Consider the following 20,238-nt stretch of genomic DNA (forward strand, 5'->3'; position numbering starts at 1 on the left):
TATTGTGGATCCGTTGTGTTGCACCACTGGTGTTGCTCGCAGCAGAAGCTGAAAAACTTTCAACTTTTTCAAGCGCCAACACAAGCTTCAGCCAATAAGATCACCTTATGAAATACGGATGAAAAACTGGGTTTGATCTTCAGTGGTACAGGACAGATTCTGAGATTTTCCTCTACTGCATATAGAGAATGATTTGACTGAAAGTATATCAGAAGAGATAGTGAAAGAAAGATAGTGGTCATTGATGCAGTTTAGAAAAGTTCGGAAAAGGCTCAAGCAGTCAGTTTGGTGGCCAGGTCTCAGTAAAGTCAAGTCAAGTCAAGTCACCTTTATTTATATAGCGCCTTTTACAATACAGATTGTGTCAAAGCAACTGCACAGTATTTAAACAGCACAATAGTGTGTAAGTAACTATTATTGTAACAATCAATTTTCAGTTAAAAGCAGTTCATCAATGAATTCAGTGATATCATCGTCAGTTCAGTTCAAATAGTTTAAGATATCGCTGGAAAGTGTCCCCAACTAAGCAAGCCAGAGGCGACAGCGGCAAGGAACCAAAACTCCACAGGTGACAGAAATGGAGAAAAAAACCTTGGGAGAAACCAGGCTCAGTCGGGGGACCAGTTCTCCTCTGGCCAGACGAAACCAGCAGTTTGTACCAATGTCCAATTGTATAGAACTCATCAGGATCCTGTGGTGTAGCGCCGATGGCCGTCAAGGTTGGCGAGGTCTTTATTGATGATCCGCCTTGGAGCTCATCTGGTTGACATCCACGGCTATTGAAGTCATCTCTAGGTGGTGATCCATATTCTAAGCTGGGTACGGACTGGATCCGGGGGACTGGAGTGACCATCTGATCCGGATACAGGCTGGGTCTGGTGGCTACGGTGACCTCGGAATAAGAATGAAACAGACTAATATTAGCGTAGATGCCATTCTTTTTACGATGCAACGAGTGCATCAGGTGTTATGGGAGGTGTTTTCAGTTCCGGTTGACCTAATTAATGCAGCCTAACAATCCTTTAACGGATTTGAATTATAGAAATGTGTTAATGATTTTATGTGTAAGCCAGGTTAAAGAGATGTGTCTTTAATCTAGATTTAAACTGACAGAGTGTGTCTGCCTCCCGAACAGTGTTTGGTAGATTGTTCCAGAGTTTAGGCGCTAGATAAGAAAATGATCTGCCGCCGGCAGTTGATTTTGATATTCTAGGTATTATCAAATTGCCAGAATTTTGAGAACGCAGCGGACGTGAAGGACTATAATACGATAGGAGCTCGTTCAAGTACTGAGGAGCTAAACCATTGAGGGCTTTATAAGTAATTAGCAAGATTTTAAAATCTATACGATGTTTAATAGGGAGCCAATGCAGTGTTGACAGAACCGGGCTAATATGGTCATACTTTCTGGTTCTAGTAAGAACTCTAGCTGCTGCATTTTGGACCAGCTGGAGTTTGTTTATTAAGCGTGCAGAACAACCACCCAATAAAGCATTACAATAATCTATCCTTGAGGTCATGAACGCATGAATTAATGTTTCAGCATTTGACATTGATAGCATAGGTCGTAATTTCGATATATTTTTAAGATGGAAAAATGCGGTTTTGCAGATGCTAGAAATGTGGCTTTCAAAGGAGAGATTGCTATCGAATAGGACGCCTAGGTTCCTAACTGATGACGACGAATTTACAGAGCAGCCATCTAGTATTAGACTGTGTTTTAGGTCATTACTTGTGGAGGTTTTAGGTCCAATAATTAATACCTCTGTTTTTTCAGAATTTAACAGTAAGAAGTTATTCGCCATCCAGTTTTTAATATCAGCTATGCATTCTGTTAGTTTTTCGAATGGATATGTTTTGCCGGGCTGCGAAGAAATATAGAGCTGAGTATCATCAGCGTAACAATGAAAGCTAACACCATGTTTCCTGATGATATCTCCCAAGGGTAACATGTAAAGCGTAAAAAGTAATGGCCCTAGCACTGAGCCTTGAGGTACTCCATACTGCACTTGCGATCTAAATGATACCTCTTCATTTATTGCCACAAACTGATGACGGTCAGATAAGTACGATTTGAACCATGCCAGTGCACTACCACTAATGCCTACATAATTTTCAAGTCTATTTAAAAGAATGTTGTGGTCAATAGTATCAAATGCGGCACTAAGATCCAGTAGCACTAATAGAGAGATGCAACCACGATCGCTTGACAATAGCAGGTCATTAGTAACTCTAATTAGAGCAGTCTCAGTACTATGATATGGTCTAAAACCTGACTGGAAATCCTCGCAGATACCATTTTTCTCTAAGAAGGAGCATAATTGTGAGGATACTACCTTTTCTAGTACCTTTGACAGAAAAGGGAGATTCGAAATTGGTCTGTAGTTAATTAATTCATAGGGGTCAAGTTGTGGTTTTTTAATGAGTGGCTTAATAACAGCTATTTTGAAGGTTTTGGGGACATATCCTAATGATAGTGACGAATTAATAATATTCAGAAGAGGATCTATGACTTCTGGAAGTACCTCCTTTAGTAGCTTAGATGGAATAGGGTCTAACATACATGTTGTGGGTTTAGATGATTTAACAAGTTTATACAATTCCTCCTCTCCTATAATAGAGAATGAATGGAATTGTTCCTCAGGAGATCTACAACGCACTATCTGATGCGATACTGTAGCGGGCGGCTGTATGGTTACAATTTTATCTCTAATAGTGTCTATCTTGGAGGTAAAGTACGTCATAAAGTCATTACTGCTGTGCTTTTGGGAAATGTCTAAACCTGTTGCTGCTATATTTTTAGTTAATTTAACCACAGTATTGAACAAATACCTAGGGTTATGTTTGTTTTCTTCTAAGAGAGATGAAAAGTAATCCGATCTGGCAGTTTTTAATGCTTTCCTATAAGATAAATTACATTCACGCCAAGCAATACGAAAAACCTCTAGTTTTGTTTTCCTCCAGCTGCGTTCCATTTTTCGTGCTTTTCTCTTTAGGGCGCGGGTATGATCGTTATACCACGGTGTTAGACTGTTTTTCTTAATCTTTTTTAGGCGCACTGGAGCAACTGTATCTAAAGTGCTAGAAAAGAGAGATTCCATAGTTTCTATTACATCATCAAGTTTTTCTGAGCTATTGGATATGCTGAGGAATTCAGATAAGTCAGGAAGATTACTTACAAAGCAGTCTTTTGTAGTAGAAGTGATGGTTCTACCGTATTTGTAGCAAGGAATTGAATTAACAGTTTTAGCTATCTGGATTGTACAAGAGACTAGATAATGATCTGAGATATCATTGCTTTGCTGCAGAATTTCAACGCCATTAACATCAATTCCATGTGACAGTATTAAATCTAGAGTATGATTTCGGCAATGAGTAGGACCTGACACGTGTTGTCTAACCCCAATCGAGTTCAAAATATCTATAAATGCTGTTCCTAATGCATCTTTTTCATTATCAACATGGATGTTAAAATCACCCACTATTAAGACTTTATCTGCGGCCAGCACTAATTCGGATAGAAAATCAGCAAATTCTTTAATAAAGTCTGTATGGTGCCCTGGTGGCCTGTATACAGTAGCTAACACAAACGTCACAGGGGATTTATCATTAGTACTTGTTTCTCTGGATAATGCTATATGAAGCACCATAACTTCAAACGAGTTATAATTGAAGCCCGTTCTCTGAGAGACATTGAGAATACTGCTATAAATAGTAGAAACACCTCCTCCTTTACCTTTTAGACGCGGTTCATGTTTATAACAGTAATCTTGGGGGGTGGACTCGTTTAAAATAATGTAATCGTCTGGTTTTAGCCAGGTTTCTGTCAAACAGAGCACATCTAGGTTATGATCAGTGATCATATCATTTACAAAAAGTGCTTTCGTAGAAAGGGACCTGATATTCAATAAGCCAAGCTTTATCAATCGTTTCTCTGTATTATATATATTTTTTATTTGTTGAACATCAATTAAATTGTTGGTCCTGATTTGATTCAGGCATTTTTTGTATTTTCTAGCTCGGGGAACAGACACAGTCTCTATAGAGTGATATCTAGGTGAAAGGGTCTCTATGTGCTGAGAATGAACTGATTTCTGTGACGTGAGGCGGCTAGCAGACGGTCGGTTTAGCCAGTCTGTCTGCTTCCTGACCTGGGCCCCAGTGAGTCAAGTGCAAACTCTAAGACTATGTGCCATATTTCTAGATAGAAGAGATGCTCCACATCCGGAGGGATGAAGACCATCTCTTTTCAACAGGTCAGGTCTGCCCCAAAAGCTTGTCCAATTGTCTATGAAACCTATGTTATTTCGCGGGCACCACTTTGACATCCAGCCATGGAGTGACCACAGTCTACTGTGAATCTCGTCACCACGGTAAGCCGGGAGGGGACCAGAGCATATTACAGTGTCTGACATCGTACTTGCAAGATCACACACCTCTTTAACATTATTTTTAGTGATCTCCGACTGGCGAAGTCGAACATCATTAGCGCCGACGTGAATAACAATCTTACTGAATTTACGTTTAGCATTAGCCAGCACTTTTAAATTTGCCAAGATGTCAGGCGCTCTGGCTCCAGGTAAACATTGGACTATGTTGGCTGGTGTCTCTATTTTCACGTTCCGTACAATAGAATCGCCAATTACTAGAGCACTTTCATCAGGTTTCTCAGTGGGTGCTTCACTGAGTGGGGAGAACCTGTTTGATGTTCTGATCGGAACGGAAGAGCGGTGTTTTGACCCGCGACTATGCCGCCTCACAGTCACCCAATTGCCCTGCTGCATGGGCGTTGTTACCGGAACCGAACAATGTACAGGGCTTTCTGAGCTAGTCACATCCAAAACCGTATCTAAGGCCCTCACATTCTTACTATCCTCCATTAAAGTTTGGATGCGTGACTCTAGTTCTGAAATCTTCTCTGTCAGCCTGACTATATTCCTGCATTTATCACATGTATAAGGCTCACTGCTGACAGAGATAGATAAGCTATACATGTGGCAAGCAGTGCAGACTACAATTGTAGGAGAAGAAGCCATTACTCACCGTGATTGTAGAATGATTTCAACTTACCAATGTTGTTAGAGTTCCTGAAGAACAGATCAGGGGGAGAAAAAACGGAACGGAACCGGCTAAAAGAGTACTAACGATATTAAACACGAGAAAAAATAAATAAAAACGTGAATGGAACGCAGATGGCAAGTTAACCGGTCAGCGCAATGCTAAAAATAGTAAACAAGAGTTAAAAGCGTGAATGGAGTGCGAGCGGCAAATTAACCTGCTATGGAATGCTAACGTGCTGCACTCGTGATTATAGAGTAAGGCGAACAATCAAATTAGTCAGATTAGTTTGATGGATAAGACCAGAAATTAAATTAAGCTATATCTATCAATTTAAAACGGCAGAATTAACAATAAGATAGAGAATCCAGTAGAAAATCCAGTAGAAAAACGAAGCTGCAGAGAGCTAACCTTACAAACAAACAGACCACTCTGCAGCGAGGCAAACAGGAAGCAGGGAAACAGCGAAAAACAGCTGTAAACACCTAACGTAAAGTAAACACCTAGCAAAAATGATTAAGAACTGTGACACATGTGCAATAAAAAAAGAATACATTTCAATGAAACCATGCTGCCTACTGAATTACTGAAGAGCTGATTTGTTCCAAAAAGACAACAAGCACTACTTGGTCATCATGGACTACTTTTTCAAAGTATTGTGAGGTTTCCAAACTGATGTCAACAACGGCGGAAGCTGTAATTGATCACTTCAAATCCATTTTTGCGCTTCATGGAATCATGACATGACTCTCTTACAACCGGGTGAACATGTATGGGACAAAGACACTTCTGAAAGGGGCACTGTTGTGTCCACTGCTGGCTCTCCCAGATCTCCCTTATAGAGACACCAAGAGGTACCTTGAGGAGGAACAGGCTTCATCTCTCACCAACTCCTAAAGCTCCTGTGACATCTGACCTTCCAGATTCAGCTGATATACAGGTATCTCTGAAATGCTCTAAAAGTGCAACTTCCACGCCAGAACTTCAGAAAGTATGCCAACTGACCTCACCATGTGCCAGAAGGTAGCCTTCCTGGTAACTAAAGGACTTTGTTTGTAGTTCGAGAAACACAGACTTTTTACATATTTATGCACCACAATGATGCTTAAAAGGACTTATAAACAAATTGCGTACCTCCCTATTATTTATGTAACACACACATTGGACTATCATGTCCTAATCACTCATCGTGTATGTCTTTTAAATAGCTATTAAATAGTTTATAGGTTTATATTTGTGTTTGGTATGTATGAGTTTGATAATTCATGCTTGGAATGTTTCTATCAATCGATTCTTTGTAAAATGTGTTATATTCTTGATACAGAAATCACATCCAAGCGTTGTTGTTTTTCTTCAGCAGAAAGACGCATTCTGCCAACCTGCATTGGCTCGGCTTCAATAGATGCTTCAGGTACCCGGGAAACAGAAGAGAAATCAGAAAGTTCTGCACAATGTTTGATGGACTGACCCCGAATTCGACGACGCAGCTCCATTCTCGAAACAAGACGAATGGACAAGATCTATAAGATCATCCAGATGCTCAGATGATCACTGCAGTCTCCCGGATCCAGTCCGTACCCATCAGCACCCAGAGATATCCTCTACAGCCCTGAATGTCAGCAGAATCCACATCAACTAGATGAGCTCCAGAGACAGATCATCAGTGAAGACCTCATCTCCTAGACGGCCATCGACGGAAGACAGCGAAAACCAGATGAGTCCTCTCCAATCTGACTTTGTGGCAACGTGGAATTTTTGCATTATTGACACACTACTGTCCTGTTTTAATACTGTAAGGTTGCTTTGACACAACTTGTATTGTACAAAGAGCTGTATAAACAATCTTGACTTGACTTGTTTGATTCTGCCGGGTTCTGGATCTCTCATCTTCTCTCTGTCCTCTTTAATAAACTCAGTCTTTGTAGATTGCAGCTCTTCCTGAAGAATTGATGCTTGTTTGCAATGATAAACTGATGGGAATATTCCAAGCTGATCAACATGACGTTCCCATGAATCACAACTGTTGTATATGAAGCATGTGACCCAGAGATTTTCCACCTTTAGCTGCTATAAGGCTGGGGAATGTGTGAAATCCTCCCTCGACCGTGCTGCCGAAACCCCGTACAAGTCTCACTCGCGCTTCGCGGACGGAGGATTTGTTAATCTGCGGTTACCGCCAATGTTTATGGCACCCTAAAATAATACTACAGTTAGCAAACATGAAAAATAAAAACTGAAATAAGCCACTTACCGCAGTTGTGAATCATTCTTCTTGCTGTTCCCGAATGACGACCATTGAAGAAAATCTGCCTCTTTAGATTTTAAATTACCATCAAACCACCATGTGACCCCAGAATGCATTGCGGTTTACAGCAATATACTGTATTATAAGAAAAACAGCCCACTGCTGTAAAATATTGCTGTATTTTTCACAGTAATTCGTTACAGTGTCCACCATGTTCTTTTATGTGTTTAATTTAATCCTCTAGGGTCTGAGGTGATTTTGGGGCCCTTGAGATGTGTTGACATCCCCTGACATTTGTGCTTATTTCAGCTACTGATATACTATTGGCTAACATAATATTTTGTATTCAGCACAAGCTGTGGTAGAATAATATGTGAGAAAGATGGATCTACATGTTTGCACATTAAGTGTGGTTGGTACGTTTTGGGGGAAAATGTAGCTGAAATAAGGTCATAAAACACATACTGAATAGTTCTGAACAAGTCTATTGAGTTAGCAGTCTTGTAGTCTAGAATATTTACTTCCAAGTGATGTGAGAATCATTCTGACAACTTGGTCACAAACAACAATATAATGATTAGAATGTTGGAAGCTTTCAAATGCTGATAACAAAATAAAAGAAACTATTATGATTACTATTATTATCAATCACTAATGGCCAAGCAAATTATATATTACAGGGTTTCTGCAGGTTTTATGAGGGAAATTTAAGACTTTAAGACCTTTTTAAGACTGGTTTTTAAGACTTCTCTAAAGAAAAACTAAAGAAAAATTAAGAAAAAATAATCGAGGGAAAACAATACAGCAATATGTTCTCTAAGTATAATGTCAAGGGAGCACATAAAGAGTTGTATTTAAAGTAACATTTTTAACAAAGTAAAAATACAATCTGATCTCACTTACATTTTAAAAACAGGTTAGGGTTGAATACCTCTGATTCAACCACTTCAATGAGGAAATAACTTTTACCTTCTGATCAGACCCATTGTATATCTCTATGACACTGCTGTTCCCCTGAATACTGCTTAAACAACACTCTAAAAATGTCAAAGTCCTGATATAAAATATAACCAATCTCAGCAATTAAAAATTAGCCTTCCCATTACGAGCTTATATTTGACTCCTATTTGATTTACAGGAGATTTTGTTTGTACCGTTGTAATGCCATTTTAGGCAACTTTATTAAAAGTATGTCAATTTCGTTTTTTAATTTTTTATAAGCTTTTTAAAATTTCTAATTAAAACAACAGAATAATAACAAATAGAATAAGAATACGTTACCAATCAAATGAAATCAGTATTAACAAAATTAATTTGTACTACAGAGGTGGCACAGAAGAACACTAAAGTGGTGGTATTTGTGCAATCAAATCCATACATTCATGTTGAGATTACTGTTTTAAATATAACATTTTGAAAACAGAAATATGACTGAAAACATTCTTTAAAAATTAAACTAAATGGCGTTATGTCACTGATTTAATTACTGAGTCATTCATTCATTTGATTCGTTCGAAAAGCTGATTCATTCAGGAATAAAGCAAGTGACTGTCTTTATAGATGGGAAATTGAATTATTTCACTAGATTCGTTTAATAATGCACTTTATTCATATTTATTCATAAACTGCTGTGTTTGAATAGAGATGAGCAGAGGTTCCGTTGTATTTTTTTAAACTAATTTAGATGACAAAATGGAGAAGTACCAGGCAATAGTTTTATAGTCAGACAATGTAAGTCACTTAATATTAACTTCTTGTTTATTGAACTGTTGTATTAAATCAATATCTCATTTACAAACTTAAAAATGATAAAAAATCTTTTGTATTTGTTATTCAAAAAAATGTGTCACACAACTGAAAATATTGCACAGTAGTCGTGCTGTAATTTATCCGTTGCAAAAAATAAAAAATAAAAAAATAAAAAATAGAAAATGTAATCTTCAAGCAGTGAGGATGATTTTGTTGTCTACTTTCTTCTTAAAAAAGAAAAACAAGGACATATTGGGTCCATCCAGTTATGAGATAAGGAGAGGAAGGAGAGAGTAGTGTTTGTGTGCACCTCCTCAAAGGATCTCTGAGATTATCGCAGGCAATTCAAAACTTACTTAAGAATGCAGTAAACTTTGATGCTTTGCCAGAATTACTGGAGCCACATATTATAAAGAAGACCACTAATTTCTGTGAACTCAAGTGTACAAGGACCTTTGCTGCTTTGTACTGCAAAACCAAGTGGATGAACTTGACAAACGCAATTCTGGATTCTGGCATTCGCTTGTATGGTGGATCTAAACTATGTAAAAGCTTGCTACGGATTCAAAAAACGCAGAAAATCTAACCCGATCTGATTTTTTTTGTTACGACGGACAAAAGTTCTGGAGTGGGGTTGTAAACCGATGTGATTGACGCAACGTGAGCTCCTATATATTTTTTTTTAAATTTCGGACAATGACCTTTCAAAAGGACATCCAAAAGCAAAAAAGATGCGTGGAAAAACAGCCTATGTGTGCAAATAAATGCAGTTTGTTTCTAAAAAGTTGACGTTCTGAGGCAGATTACCGGCAACAGCCAATTTAGGATAGTTTGGGATTTGGTCACCGTGATTTAGGAGTCCTCTTCACTACTCTCAACATTTCACAGGTTTAGGAGCTAGTTTTAGCGCTAAAATGCTTTGTGAAATACTCTTAGAGCAAATATTTAGGAGTCCTAAATTTAGGATTGACACACCCATTATTTTTACGATTTTCTTCTAAATCAGCAAGTTATGAGCTACTTTTAGCCTTAAGTTGTTTTGTGAACACGGGCCCTGAACACATAAACATGCCCCACTCAGGGGCCACGAATCATAAATCAAACTGGGGGCCTAAATCATATACTGGAGCTGAGTAGCAGAAACCACAGTCCTCCTTGGTGATTCAGGTGTGAGACCACAGTGTGTTGTGTGTCCTGACTAGTAAGACAATCCTCAAACACGGCCAGCATCTTCACACAATGATGTCCACGATGCAGAGACCCACCGCTGGAATGGTCTCATGTGGAGCGGCCCAACTCAATCTCAGTCACGTCAGGAGCCCCACGAGTCCCGCCTCGTCCTCAGAAACACAAAACACACACCGGCTCAACGGCTAATCCGGATCAGATCAGATGACTGAAGCGGATCACATTCAACCGTGTTTTCGTGTTTCACGCTGTAAAAACTTCATGAAGTACATCAAGCTCGCATTTGACTTCATTCTCCTCACGATCTGAAACACGGTTCGCTGAAGCACTAGTGAACATCTCCAAATACTCCGCATTCAAACTAGTGATGGGAGAAACTAAGCTTTTCAAAGCTATGAATCAGTTGAACCAGTTGCTTCACAAAATGATTATCACTAGAAACACCACACACTGGTGACACCTGCTGGTCAAACTGTGTAAATGCAACAAAACTCAGACCAAAACAGTCATAAACACTGCTTTTACAAACCCATTACAGCTGTTTTATTGAAGTATAATACATTAAATACAATTAAAATAATCTGTTTTATAATCTGCTTTATATCTGAAATTATAACCAGGGCTGGAAATGGGGGGACGTGGGGAAATTAAACTTATTTCTTTATTTTATTTATTCAAAAGACTGTGAAAGCGATCCCAGTTCTGCACATGAACGTATAGCGCAATGTAGACTAAAAATGTTGCAATATTTGTCAATGTTTGGCTGTTCAATGCCGTCTTTTGCCATAATAACTGCAGACTGCAGCCAATAGAAAAGCTTCTCTATCGGTGTGTCCTCCTGCTCCTCACAGCACAGATCCTGAAAGCAGACTCCAGTTTCTCTATTTCATTATAACAAAGACTAGAGATGATGGAAATAATAGACTCATGCTGTGCAGACAGCTTCATTCAGTAAAATGCAAGTTTGTGAGATTGCTATGAACTAAGACAAGTAACAGTTTTTAATGATTATATAGGGAGTTTTTTTATTTTTATTTTATTTTTATTTTTTTCATTTTTGATTTTCTACAAAAGTTAATATTAAGTGACTAACATTTTAGGAATACTGTTGTCTGATTGAGCTCTATTTGGTCAACTAAAATAGTTCCAGACAAAGCCACATCTGAGCCACTGCACTGTTTTGTGTCTGAATGAGTTTCTGAATCGATTGAACAAATGATTCAGTCACAAAGACCAGCGGTTTCAGGTTCATTTGTAATAATAAATTGAGTCATTTAAATCGTTTAATATTTCTATATTCAAAACTTTATCTTTAAAACATTATTCACATAACATTGTTATTATGAAACACATTAATGCATTTACCTCTGAATCCTGTCCAAACATCTGTAAATATTTCTTATTGCCACATTTGTGCTCTTCTGTGCCGTGAAAAGGTGAATTGTTGTTGCGGATTTCATTTGACTGGTAACTTATTCTTTCTGATTGTTTCGTATTATTTCAATTTAATTTACTTTTTATTTAAAAAAAAAAAATTAATTACATTTTTATTGTCACAGAAGATGACAAATTTTTTTGTCTATAAATGTTTATTTTTAAAGATTACTTAAAAAAAGTTGACATTTAAAGTTAGAAAAATCACATTAGAAAGTTAAAAAATAAAAAAATAAAATAAAAACTTCAAGGAGTCAAAATATCGCTTTATTTAAGGTGTTCCTAAGTTTCTAAAGGGTTTTATAATTACCATTATTTACCATCTTCATCCCCCAAACTAGAGTCCCCCAGTAAGTTTTGTCCATTTCCAGCACTGATTATAACTGAACTCATTTATTCACGATTTAAGACATTTGCAACATTGATGCTGTTATTTTCCTGTTTATTAATGTAAAGCTGTGTAAAATCAATCTGTTTTAAATAAAGCTCTATAGAAACAAATTATTACATTTGCTTTTATTCATTTAGCAGACACTTTTATCCAAAGCAACTTACAAATTAGGACAATGGAAAAATAAAAAAAATGGAGGAACAAAATAAAAAAATAAAAAAAATATGATTTCCCAGAATTTTTTTAAACAAATTTAAAACATAATTATAATGAAAAAGTGTTTAATGTTTTAATCTGAAAATGAGACTGAAATCATGAAATCACACATTGTTGGTTTCTACAAGCGAATATTAATATTAGTTGTGAAACTGAGGCTCTGAAAGTAGTTAGTCGCTGCTGTTTCTCTCAGACACACAAACACACAGATCACTAACAACAGCACTGACACACGGTTGCTAGGGGGTTCTGAGTGGTTGCCAGGGGGTTCTGAGTGGTTGCTAGGGGGTTCTGAGTGGTTGCTAGGGGGTTGCTTTAATAATTGTTCATTTGTAAAGATAAATAAATGTAGTTGTTTTCTGGTCTGATGTTCAGATCAACAGTCTCTTACTGATGTGATCTGGATTAAATATTGAAACATGATGAAAGATGAAAGCAGGAAGATCCAGACCTACAGATTACTGACTATTGATCGATAAGATCCTCAGAGAGGTTGACATTTCAAAGAATGGTAAGAGTGTGTGAGTGAAGGAGGTTGTGAATGTGTGTAGATGTGTGTTAGTTACAGGATCAGAGAATGACACCGTTCCTCTGTCATAGTCCAGATTCACTCTCACACGATCAAGATCCTGTTCAATACGAAAACCAGAACTTGAAGAGCATCTATATGTCACACACCAGACACCAGTGTTATAGAAAACACGTCCCTTCCTCTGGTTTGATGCTGTAGCTACTCCAAGTCTCCAGACTGAACTCTGTTTAACCTCCACATCCCAGCAGTGTGTTCCTGAGTTAAAACCCTCTGAACCCAGAACACAGAGATAAATGTCAAATCTCTCTGGATTATCAGGAACAGGTTGATCTCCGCTGAATGTCACACTGGTCAGATCATCAGACAGAAGGAGTTGTGGATGAGCCGTGTTTGGATCCAGAATGACAGGAGCTGATGAGACACAATCAACAGATGCTGCTGTTATTCTGATGTTCATATAATGATCAAGACTGAACCCAACACAGATGATTATGAATTATGACACTCGTCCTGTTGATCAAACACATCAGACATTTTCCTCTCATCACAACACATGAAGTGTAGATATTGAAAAAGATTCATTGTGCATATATTCATTGTGTTATAAGAGCTTTGTGAGATCGTGTATGAACTGAGATGTCAGCTTTAAGGGAGCACTGTTTGCTCACATTCTGCCATTAGTGCACTCAGGAGCGTTTATACTGGGATCTTGTGGAACTTAGGAGATGTTACGGTACTATTTCATGTAAATTTCATCGATGTACTGAAAACAAATCTATGCAGGCTTTTGCAGGCAGAGCAGGACAAAACATGAATGTCGTGGGATGAGATAAAATATAGTCCGCTGGAGCAGGCGGGGGCCAGAATCTTGCGGCAACAAGACTAAAAAATCCATCCTGCGCAAGTCTCTAGCTCAAAGCATATCAGCTTTTGCGCCCCTTTTATTAATCCTGGACTACAGGTTGGGAACCACTGCAGTAGATGATCTGGTTCATAATGCTGAAATCTGTCAATATGGCCTCATCATGATGATTTCCAGTGTGTGTGTATAAGAGCTGAGATCTCCTGCAGTCAGACTCACTGTTCTGGACGATGTCCTGCATCTTCTTCCAGACTCTGAACGGCAGGTTGCCCAAGTAACGTGGCACATCAATCAAAGCTCCAGAAGGCGTCTGTGGATCCGGCTGTGAGATCTGGACTCTGGAAGAACATTCAGGAGTCAGAACTGCAGTGGCTTTGGATCAGAAGCAGAGAGACCAGAGACACCAGCAGATCACTCACCTTTCCATTGAGACTGGAAACTCCTGCAGAACAAACACACCATTGATCATCAACAACTCAATCAATCATCAATCAATCAATCAATCATCTGAAATCAGACCTTTAGAAAGCAGACATCACTGGCTTTCATCATCTCCTCCATGTCTTTGATTGTGTGTGAAAGAGCTGAGATGTGTCTGTTCATCTCCTCCAGCTTCTCCTTCATCATCTGCTTCTTCTGCTCCTCTTCCTCCCTCAGTGCAGTGATTGTAGCTTCTTCTTCATCTCTGAGAAACTGATGAAGCTTCTCAAACTGCTGTTTAATCTGACGCTCTGTGTGCTCAGCTTGAGACTGAAATCAAACCACATTCACTTCAATCGTCTCCATCGACACACATCGACACGATCACATCATTCACATCTGAGATCAACTAATCCATTATATTAAATATATCAGATCACAACTGTATATAGTGATCCTACAGCTGGAATCCAAATCACTCTCCATTCTGTTTCCTCACCTTCATGTGTTCAGCTGTTTTATCAAACTCTCCTTTCATTTCTTCATTGTGTTTCAGTTTCTCCTGTAATGATTTCAGTGCTGTATTGAGCTCCTCCTAGAAATAAAATACATAAAACACCAGATTACAGTGAAAGAGAAGACGATACAGTGATATGATCATATAATACAGTGCAAAAGATTCCTTCTGTTTTTTTGAACATCTCATACTAAATTAATTCAGACATTAAAACCTGCCATAATACAAAGACAACCTGAGTGAACACAAAGCACAGTTTGTAAATGACAATGTTATTTATTGAAGTAAACATAGATATCCAATACTAACTGGGGCCCAGGTCTGGAAGCAAACAGACTGGCTAAACCGACCGTCTGCTAGCCGCCTCACGTCACAGAAATCAGTTAACTCTCAGCACATAGAGACCCTTTCACCTAGATATCACACTATAGAGACTGTGTCTGTTCCCCGAGCAAGAAAATATAAAAAACGTCCAAAACAATTTAAACAATTTAAGAGTAAAAATGTAATTGTATCAGGTCCCTTTTTACGAAAGCACTTTGTGTAAATGAAATTTCTTACTGTTAAATTCTGAAAAAACAGAGGTGTTAATTATTGGACCTAAAACCTCCACAAGTAATGACCTAAAACACAGTCTAATACTAGATGGTTGCTCTGTAAATTCGTCGTCATCAGTCAGGAACCTAGGCGTCCTATTCGATAGCAATCTCTCCTTTGAAAGCCACATTTCTAGCATTTGCAAAACCGTATTTTTCCATCTTAAAAATATATCGAAATTACGACCTATGCTATCAATGTCAAATGCTGAAACATTAATTCATGCGTTCATGACCTCAAGGATAGATTATTGTAATGCTTTATTGGGTGGTTGTTCTGCACGCTTAATAAACAAACTCCAGCTGGTCCAAAATGCAGCAGCTAGAGTTCTTACTAGAACCAGAAAGTATGACCATATTAGCCCGGTTCTGTCAGCACTGCATTGGCTCCCTATAAAACATCGTATAGATTTTAAAATCTTGCTAATTACTTATAAAGCCCTCAATGGTTTAGCTCCTCAGTACTTGAACGAGCTCCTATCGTATTATAGTCCCTCACGTCCGCTGCGTTCTCAAAATTCTGGCAAACAAGGCCATGGGAGCCAGATGAGTCCTCCCCAATTTGACTTTGTTGCAATATGGAACTCTTAAATTATCATTGACATTTTATTTTCTTATTTTAATACTGTAAGGATGCTTTGACACAACCTGTATTGTAAAAAAGCGCCGTATAAATAATCTTGACTTGATCATATAATGCAGTGCTAAAGTATTTGCCCCGTCCTGATTTCTTCTGTTTTCGTGAACATCTCATACTAAATTAATTCAGAAATTAAAAACCTGCCATAAAACGAAGACAACCTGAGTGAACAAAGCACAGTTTGTAAATGACAATGTCATTTATTGAAGCAAAAGTAGTTATCCGATAGCAACTGGGTCTGTGTGTAAATCTATTTGTCCTGTAGTTATTAATTCCCCAAATCTATGAAACTTTATTGATAATGGAGTTCAGCTGAACTAAACACAACCAGCTCTGATCAATCAAATCAACACTTAAACAGGACTTTAAAACAACATGAAGTTGAAAAACTAATTTCTCTCACCTTATATGATGAAACCACTTCATCAATGGGTCTGAATTTATGATTGTCGTGTTTTTGTGAATCTCTGCAAACTACACACAGCGGCTGTTTGTCCTCCAGACAGAAGAGTTTGAGTTTCTCACTGTGTAAACTGCAGATCTCCTCAGATCCTGATGAACGTCTCTCATTTCTCTTCTTCAGGAACGACTCACACAAGTTCTTTAAAGCCAGATTAGGAGGAAGATTTTCTTTAGAGGATCTTCTCCTGCAGACGGGACACTCCTGAGTTTTCTTGGTTCTCCAGAACTGTTGAAGACACTCTTTACAGACACTGTGACTACATGACAGAAAAACAGGATTCTTGAAGATTTCACAGCACACAGGACAAGAAATATCATCTTCAGATAGTGAAGCCATTTTGACTCTTTGAGCTCCAGCGATCTAAACTTTACTTTCACTTTCTGAACAAAGGCTTGAAAAACAAATCTCCACGAGAATCACAGAGATCTACTGTCTATTCAGAAACAAACTGAACAAAAGTCCTTCTGTAAAGTGTTTCTCCTGGTTCTTCACCGATGGCTGGTTGTTTATTGGTTTTGTCAGTAGAGAAGAGAGTCAGTGTGACAGAAAGGAGAAAGAACATGGCAGTCTCTTCCTGGTAAGAGCTGTAAGAGGGAGGAGTTTATGATCAGGTGAGTGTGTTTCAACAAGTCAGACACGAACATCAAGATTTTATTCAGGGAACATTTGAACAAATTGTATTCAAACTGAACTAGCATTGGAACATTAAATTCAACTGCTACAGAACACAAAAGAACAATGAAAATACACAAATATTAATAATAATAATAATAAAAAACATTTACATGCAGGCCCCGATAAAGTATTCAGATGTCCCTGTCTTTTCTAACAATCAACAGGTTGACTACTTTCATAACCCTCGACGTGATGCCATTCGGGATAACTAATGCTCCAGGGATATTCCAGAAACACATGATTGAGCTGCTTTGGAGCATCTACACTCAAATTGAAAAAGAGTGTTTGCTTTAGTTTAAACATGCGATATCTCCTATAGTCCTTCACAGTCCTCAAATTTCAAAAACCTTTAGTCACTTTGATAAACCAGAAAAATCTTCATGAGGTCCCCATTCACGGTCAGCAGCTCCTGATTATGATGTGCTTCAACCCAGTGTCCGTGTACAACCCAGGAAAGCTGGAGTTGACAAGCAATGTACAGGGAGACCTGCAAGATTTACTAGTCATTACTTAAATATTTACAACAGCATTTCGCAAAAGCATTTACCTATTGGTCTGCATTTACTTTGCTACTTCTATTTTTAATTTCGCAATAATTTTCCGGCTCGTTCCCTTACCTTGAACGCCCCAGAGTTCCATCCTTCGGTCTCATAGATCCACAGCTACATCAGTAACTCATGATCTGAGTTCTTCCAGTTCACTGTGAACCCCAGGAACTGAATATGAGCTTCCTGCTCCCAGGAAGGAGCGCAAATTAACCAATCGTCCAGATATGGGGTTTTAGATCCCAATGTAACTGAAGGGGAGCGAGGGTGGCTTGGACTTGGCCTTGAAAAGCAAAGTGGAGGATGGCCCTGTGCTCTGGACAAGTTGGAAAATGAAAATAGGCATCCAAAATCCAGAGATGTGAACCATTCTCCTGCACTTTTGGACTGCATAACCATTTTCGTATGGATCATTTTGAATGGAAGAACTTTTAAGTACTGGTTGAGGTCCCTCAGATCTAGAACTGGACGATGACCGCCGTCTTTTATTGGCACTAGGAAATAAGTTGAATAAAATCCAGTCTGCTGTGCTGCAAGAGATTTATCCATCTATTCTACTAGTAAGGACTTATAATAGTGGGTTTTTGACGACAGTCATTCAGACTTTTGAAAGGGGTGGGGGGCACCGTCGAAACTGTAGTTATGGTGGATAAAACCCAAAGGTCTGAGACCACTTTCTCCCAACTGGCCCCCAAAAGTTGGGAGGAAGTCGACTGTTGGCCCTGATCCCTATGCAAAGCTGTTCTCTCTGAGAACGTCAGATCTGCTTGTTCAAAAAACTAAATTTATTCAAATTCTAAACTGATTATATCTAGCCTCAGTTCCTCACAATCTCACAAAGTTCCTTTCTAATTGACGAACCTCTGATTTACATTTACAGTGAGACGATTCACGAGCGTGCAGAATAAAATCCGGCTAGTGAATTCTGACTCATTTGAACAGAACAGCCAATCAGAGGTGTTCAAGAATCAACAGATAAGTCTGTGATTGGCTACTTTGCTCAGCATTACAAAAACACATTGTAAATAGAAACCTGTGATGTTCTTCAGAGCACAAATATGCACTGGTGCCTTCCAGTGTTGTTTTCGTCAACGATGACGATGACGAAATCATTTCGTTGACGCCACTTTTTTTCATGACGATAACGAGACGATGACGAGATAAAAATGGCTCGTTGATGACTAAAACATGACGAGACGTGTGTGAGTTTTCGTTGACGAGACGAGAATAGACGAAAATGTTAGTGGGTGGTCCGTCAGACGTTTAAAATGCATGACATTTCCGCTTATTGTGTATGCCAATTAAAATCTGAAACGTATCTGACGCTATGGCAAGCCGTTTTAGCATTAAATACTCTTTGCCATACTAGTATGGCAAGCCGTTTTAGCATTCCATCCTTGTTTGTCTTTTATGTTTTAAAACATTCCTTCATTATTGTAATTATTGGTGAAAATAGTCGATCCGGAAGCTCACATTGTGTTGAACTATAGATCTGCTATTTTCAGAACTTATAAGTGACACTACCCAACAGCAAAATACTTACTGACCTACATTAATTTGTTAAAAGACTACTTTTTCCCCTTTTTTTGACTAAAACTAGACTAAAACCTTTTTGACTTTTCGTCGACTAAAACTAGACTAAAACCTTCTTGACTTTTCGTCGACTAAAATTGGACTAAAACCTTTTTGACTTTTCGTCGACTAAAATTGGACTAAAACCTTTTTGACTTTTCGTCGACTAAAACTAGACTAAAACCTTTTTGACTTTTCGTCGACTAAAACTAGACTAAAACCTCCCTGACTTTTCGTCGACTAAAACTAGACTAAAACCTTTTTGACTTTTCGTCGACTAAAATTGGACTAAAACCTTTTTGACTTTTCGTCGACTAAAACTAGACTAAAACCTTCTTGACTTTTCGTCGACTAAAACCTTCTTGACTTTTCGTCGACTAAAATTGGACTAAAACCTTTTTGACTTTTCGTCGACTAAAACTAGACTAAAACCTTCTTGACTTTTCGTCAACTAAAACTAGACTAAAACCTTCTTGACTTTTCGTCGACTAAAACTAAACTAAAACCTTCTTGACTTTTCGTCGACTAAAATTGGACTAAAACCTTCTTGACTTTTCGTCGACTAAAACTAGACTAAAACCTTCTTGACTTTTCGTCGACTAAAACTAGACTAAAACCTTTTTGACTTTTCGTCGACTAAAACTAGACTAAAACCTTTTTGACTTTTCGTCGACTAAAATTGGACTAAAACCTTTTTGACTTTTCGTCGACTAAAACTAGACTAAAACCTTTTTGACTTTTCGTCGACTAAAATTGGACTAAAACCTTTTTGACTTTTCGTCGACTAAAACTAGACTAAAACCTTCTTGACTTTTCGTCGACTAAAATTGGACTAAAACCTTTTTGACTTTTCGTCGACTAAAACTAGACTAAAACCTTTTTGACTTTTCGTCGACTAAAACTAGACTAAAACTATCACATATAGAAGTGACTAAAATTTGACTAAAACTAATAACCATTTTAGTCCAAAAGACTAAGACTAAGACTAAATCTAAGATGGCTGTCAAAAACAACACTGGCGCCTTCAACACATCTGTTTTTCCAATATACTCTCATTACATTTTCAAGGTAGGGTGCTTCTGACTAAGAAAATAGATGTGCGGTGTGAGAAAAGTTGGTAAAAGACACCAGCCGA

General features: G+C 38.1%; 1 protein-coding gene across 1 annotated transcript; it reads right to left on the reverse strand.

Annotated features, from left to right (window-relative positions):
• Nucleotides 1-12,402: 12,402 nt before the first annotated feature.
• On the reverse strand, nucleotides 12,403-16,865 carry LOC141327081 (E3 ubiquitin-protein ligase TRIM35-like). The gene is made up of 6 exons (XM_073835323.1): nucleotides 16,252-16,865; nucleotides 14,595-14,690; nucleotides 14,195-14,425; nucleotides 14,095-14,117; nucleotides 13,895-14,013; nucleotides 12,403-13,224 (listed from the first exon to the last, which is right to left on the reverse strand). Exons 1-6 carry the CDS (start codon nucleotides 16,645-16,647, stop codon nucleotides 12,740-12,742), a joined length of 1,350 nt encoding a protein of 449 aa, XP_073691424.1. The 5' UTR covers nucleotides 16,648-16,865; the 3' UTR covers nucleotides 12,403-12,739.
• Nucleotides 16,866-20,238: the final 3,373 nt, after the last annotated feature.

The sequence above is a fragment of the Garra rufa genome, chromosome 1, assembly GCF_049309525.1.
Source record: "Garra rufa chromosome 1, GarRuf1.0, whole genome shotgun sequence".
Lineage (NCBI taxonomy): Eukaryota > Metazoa > Chordata > Actinopteri > Cypriniformes > Cyprinidae > Garra > Garra rufa.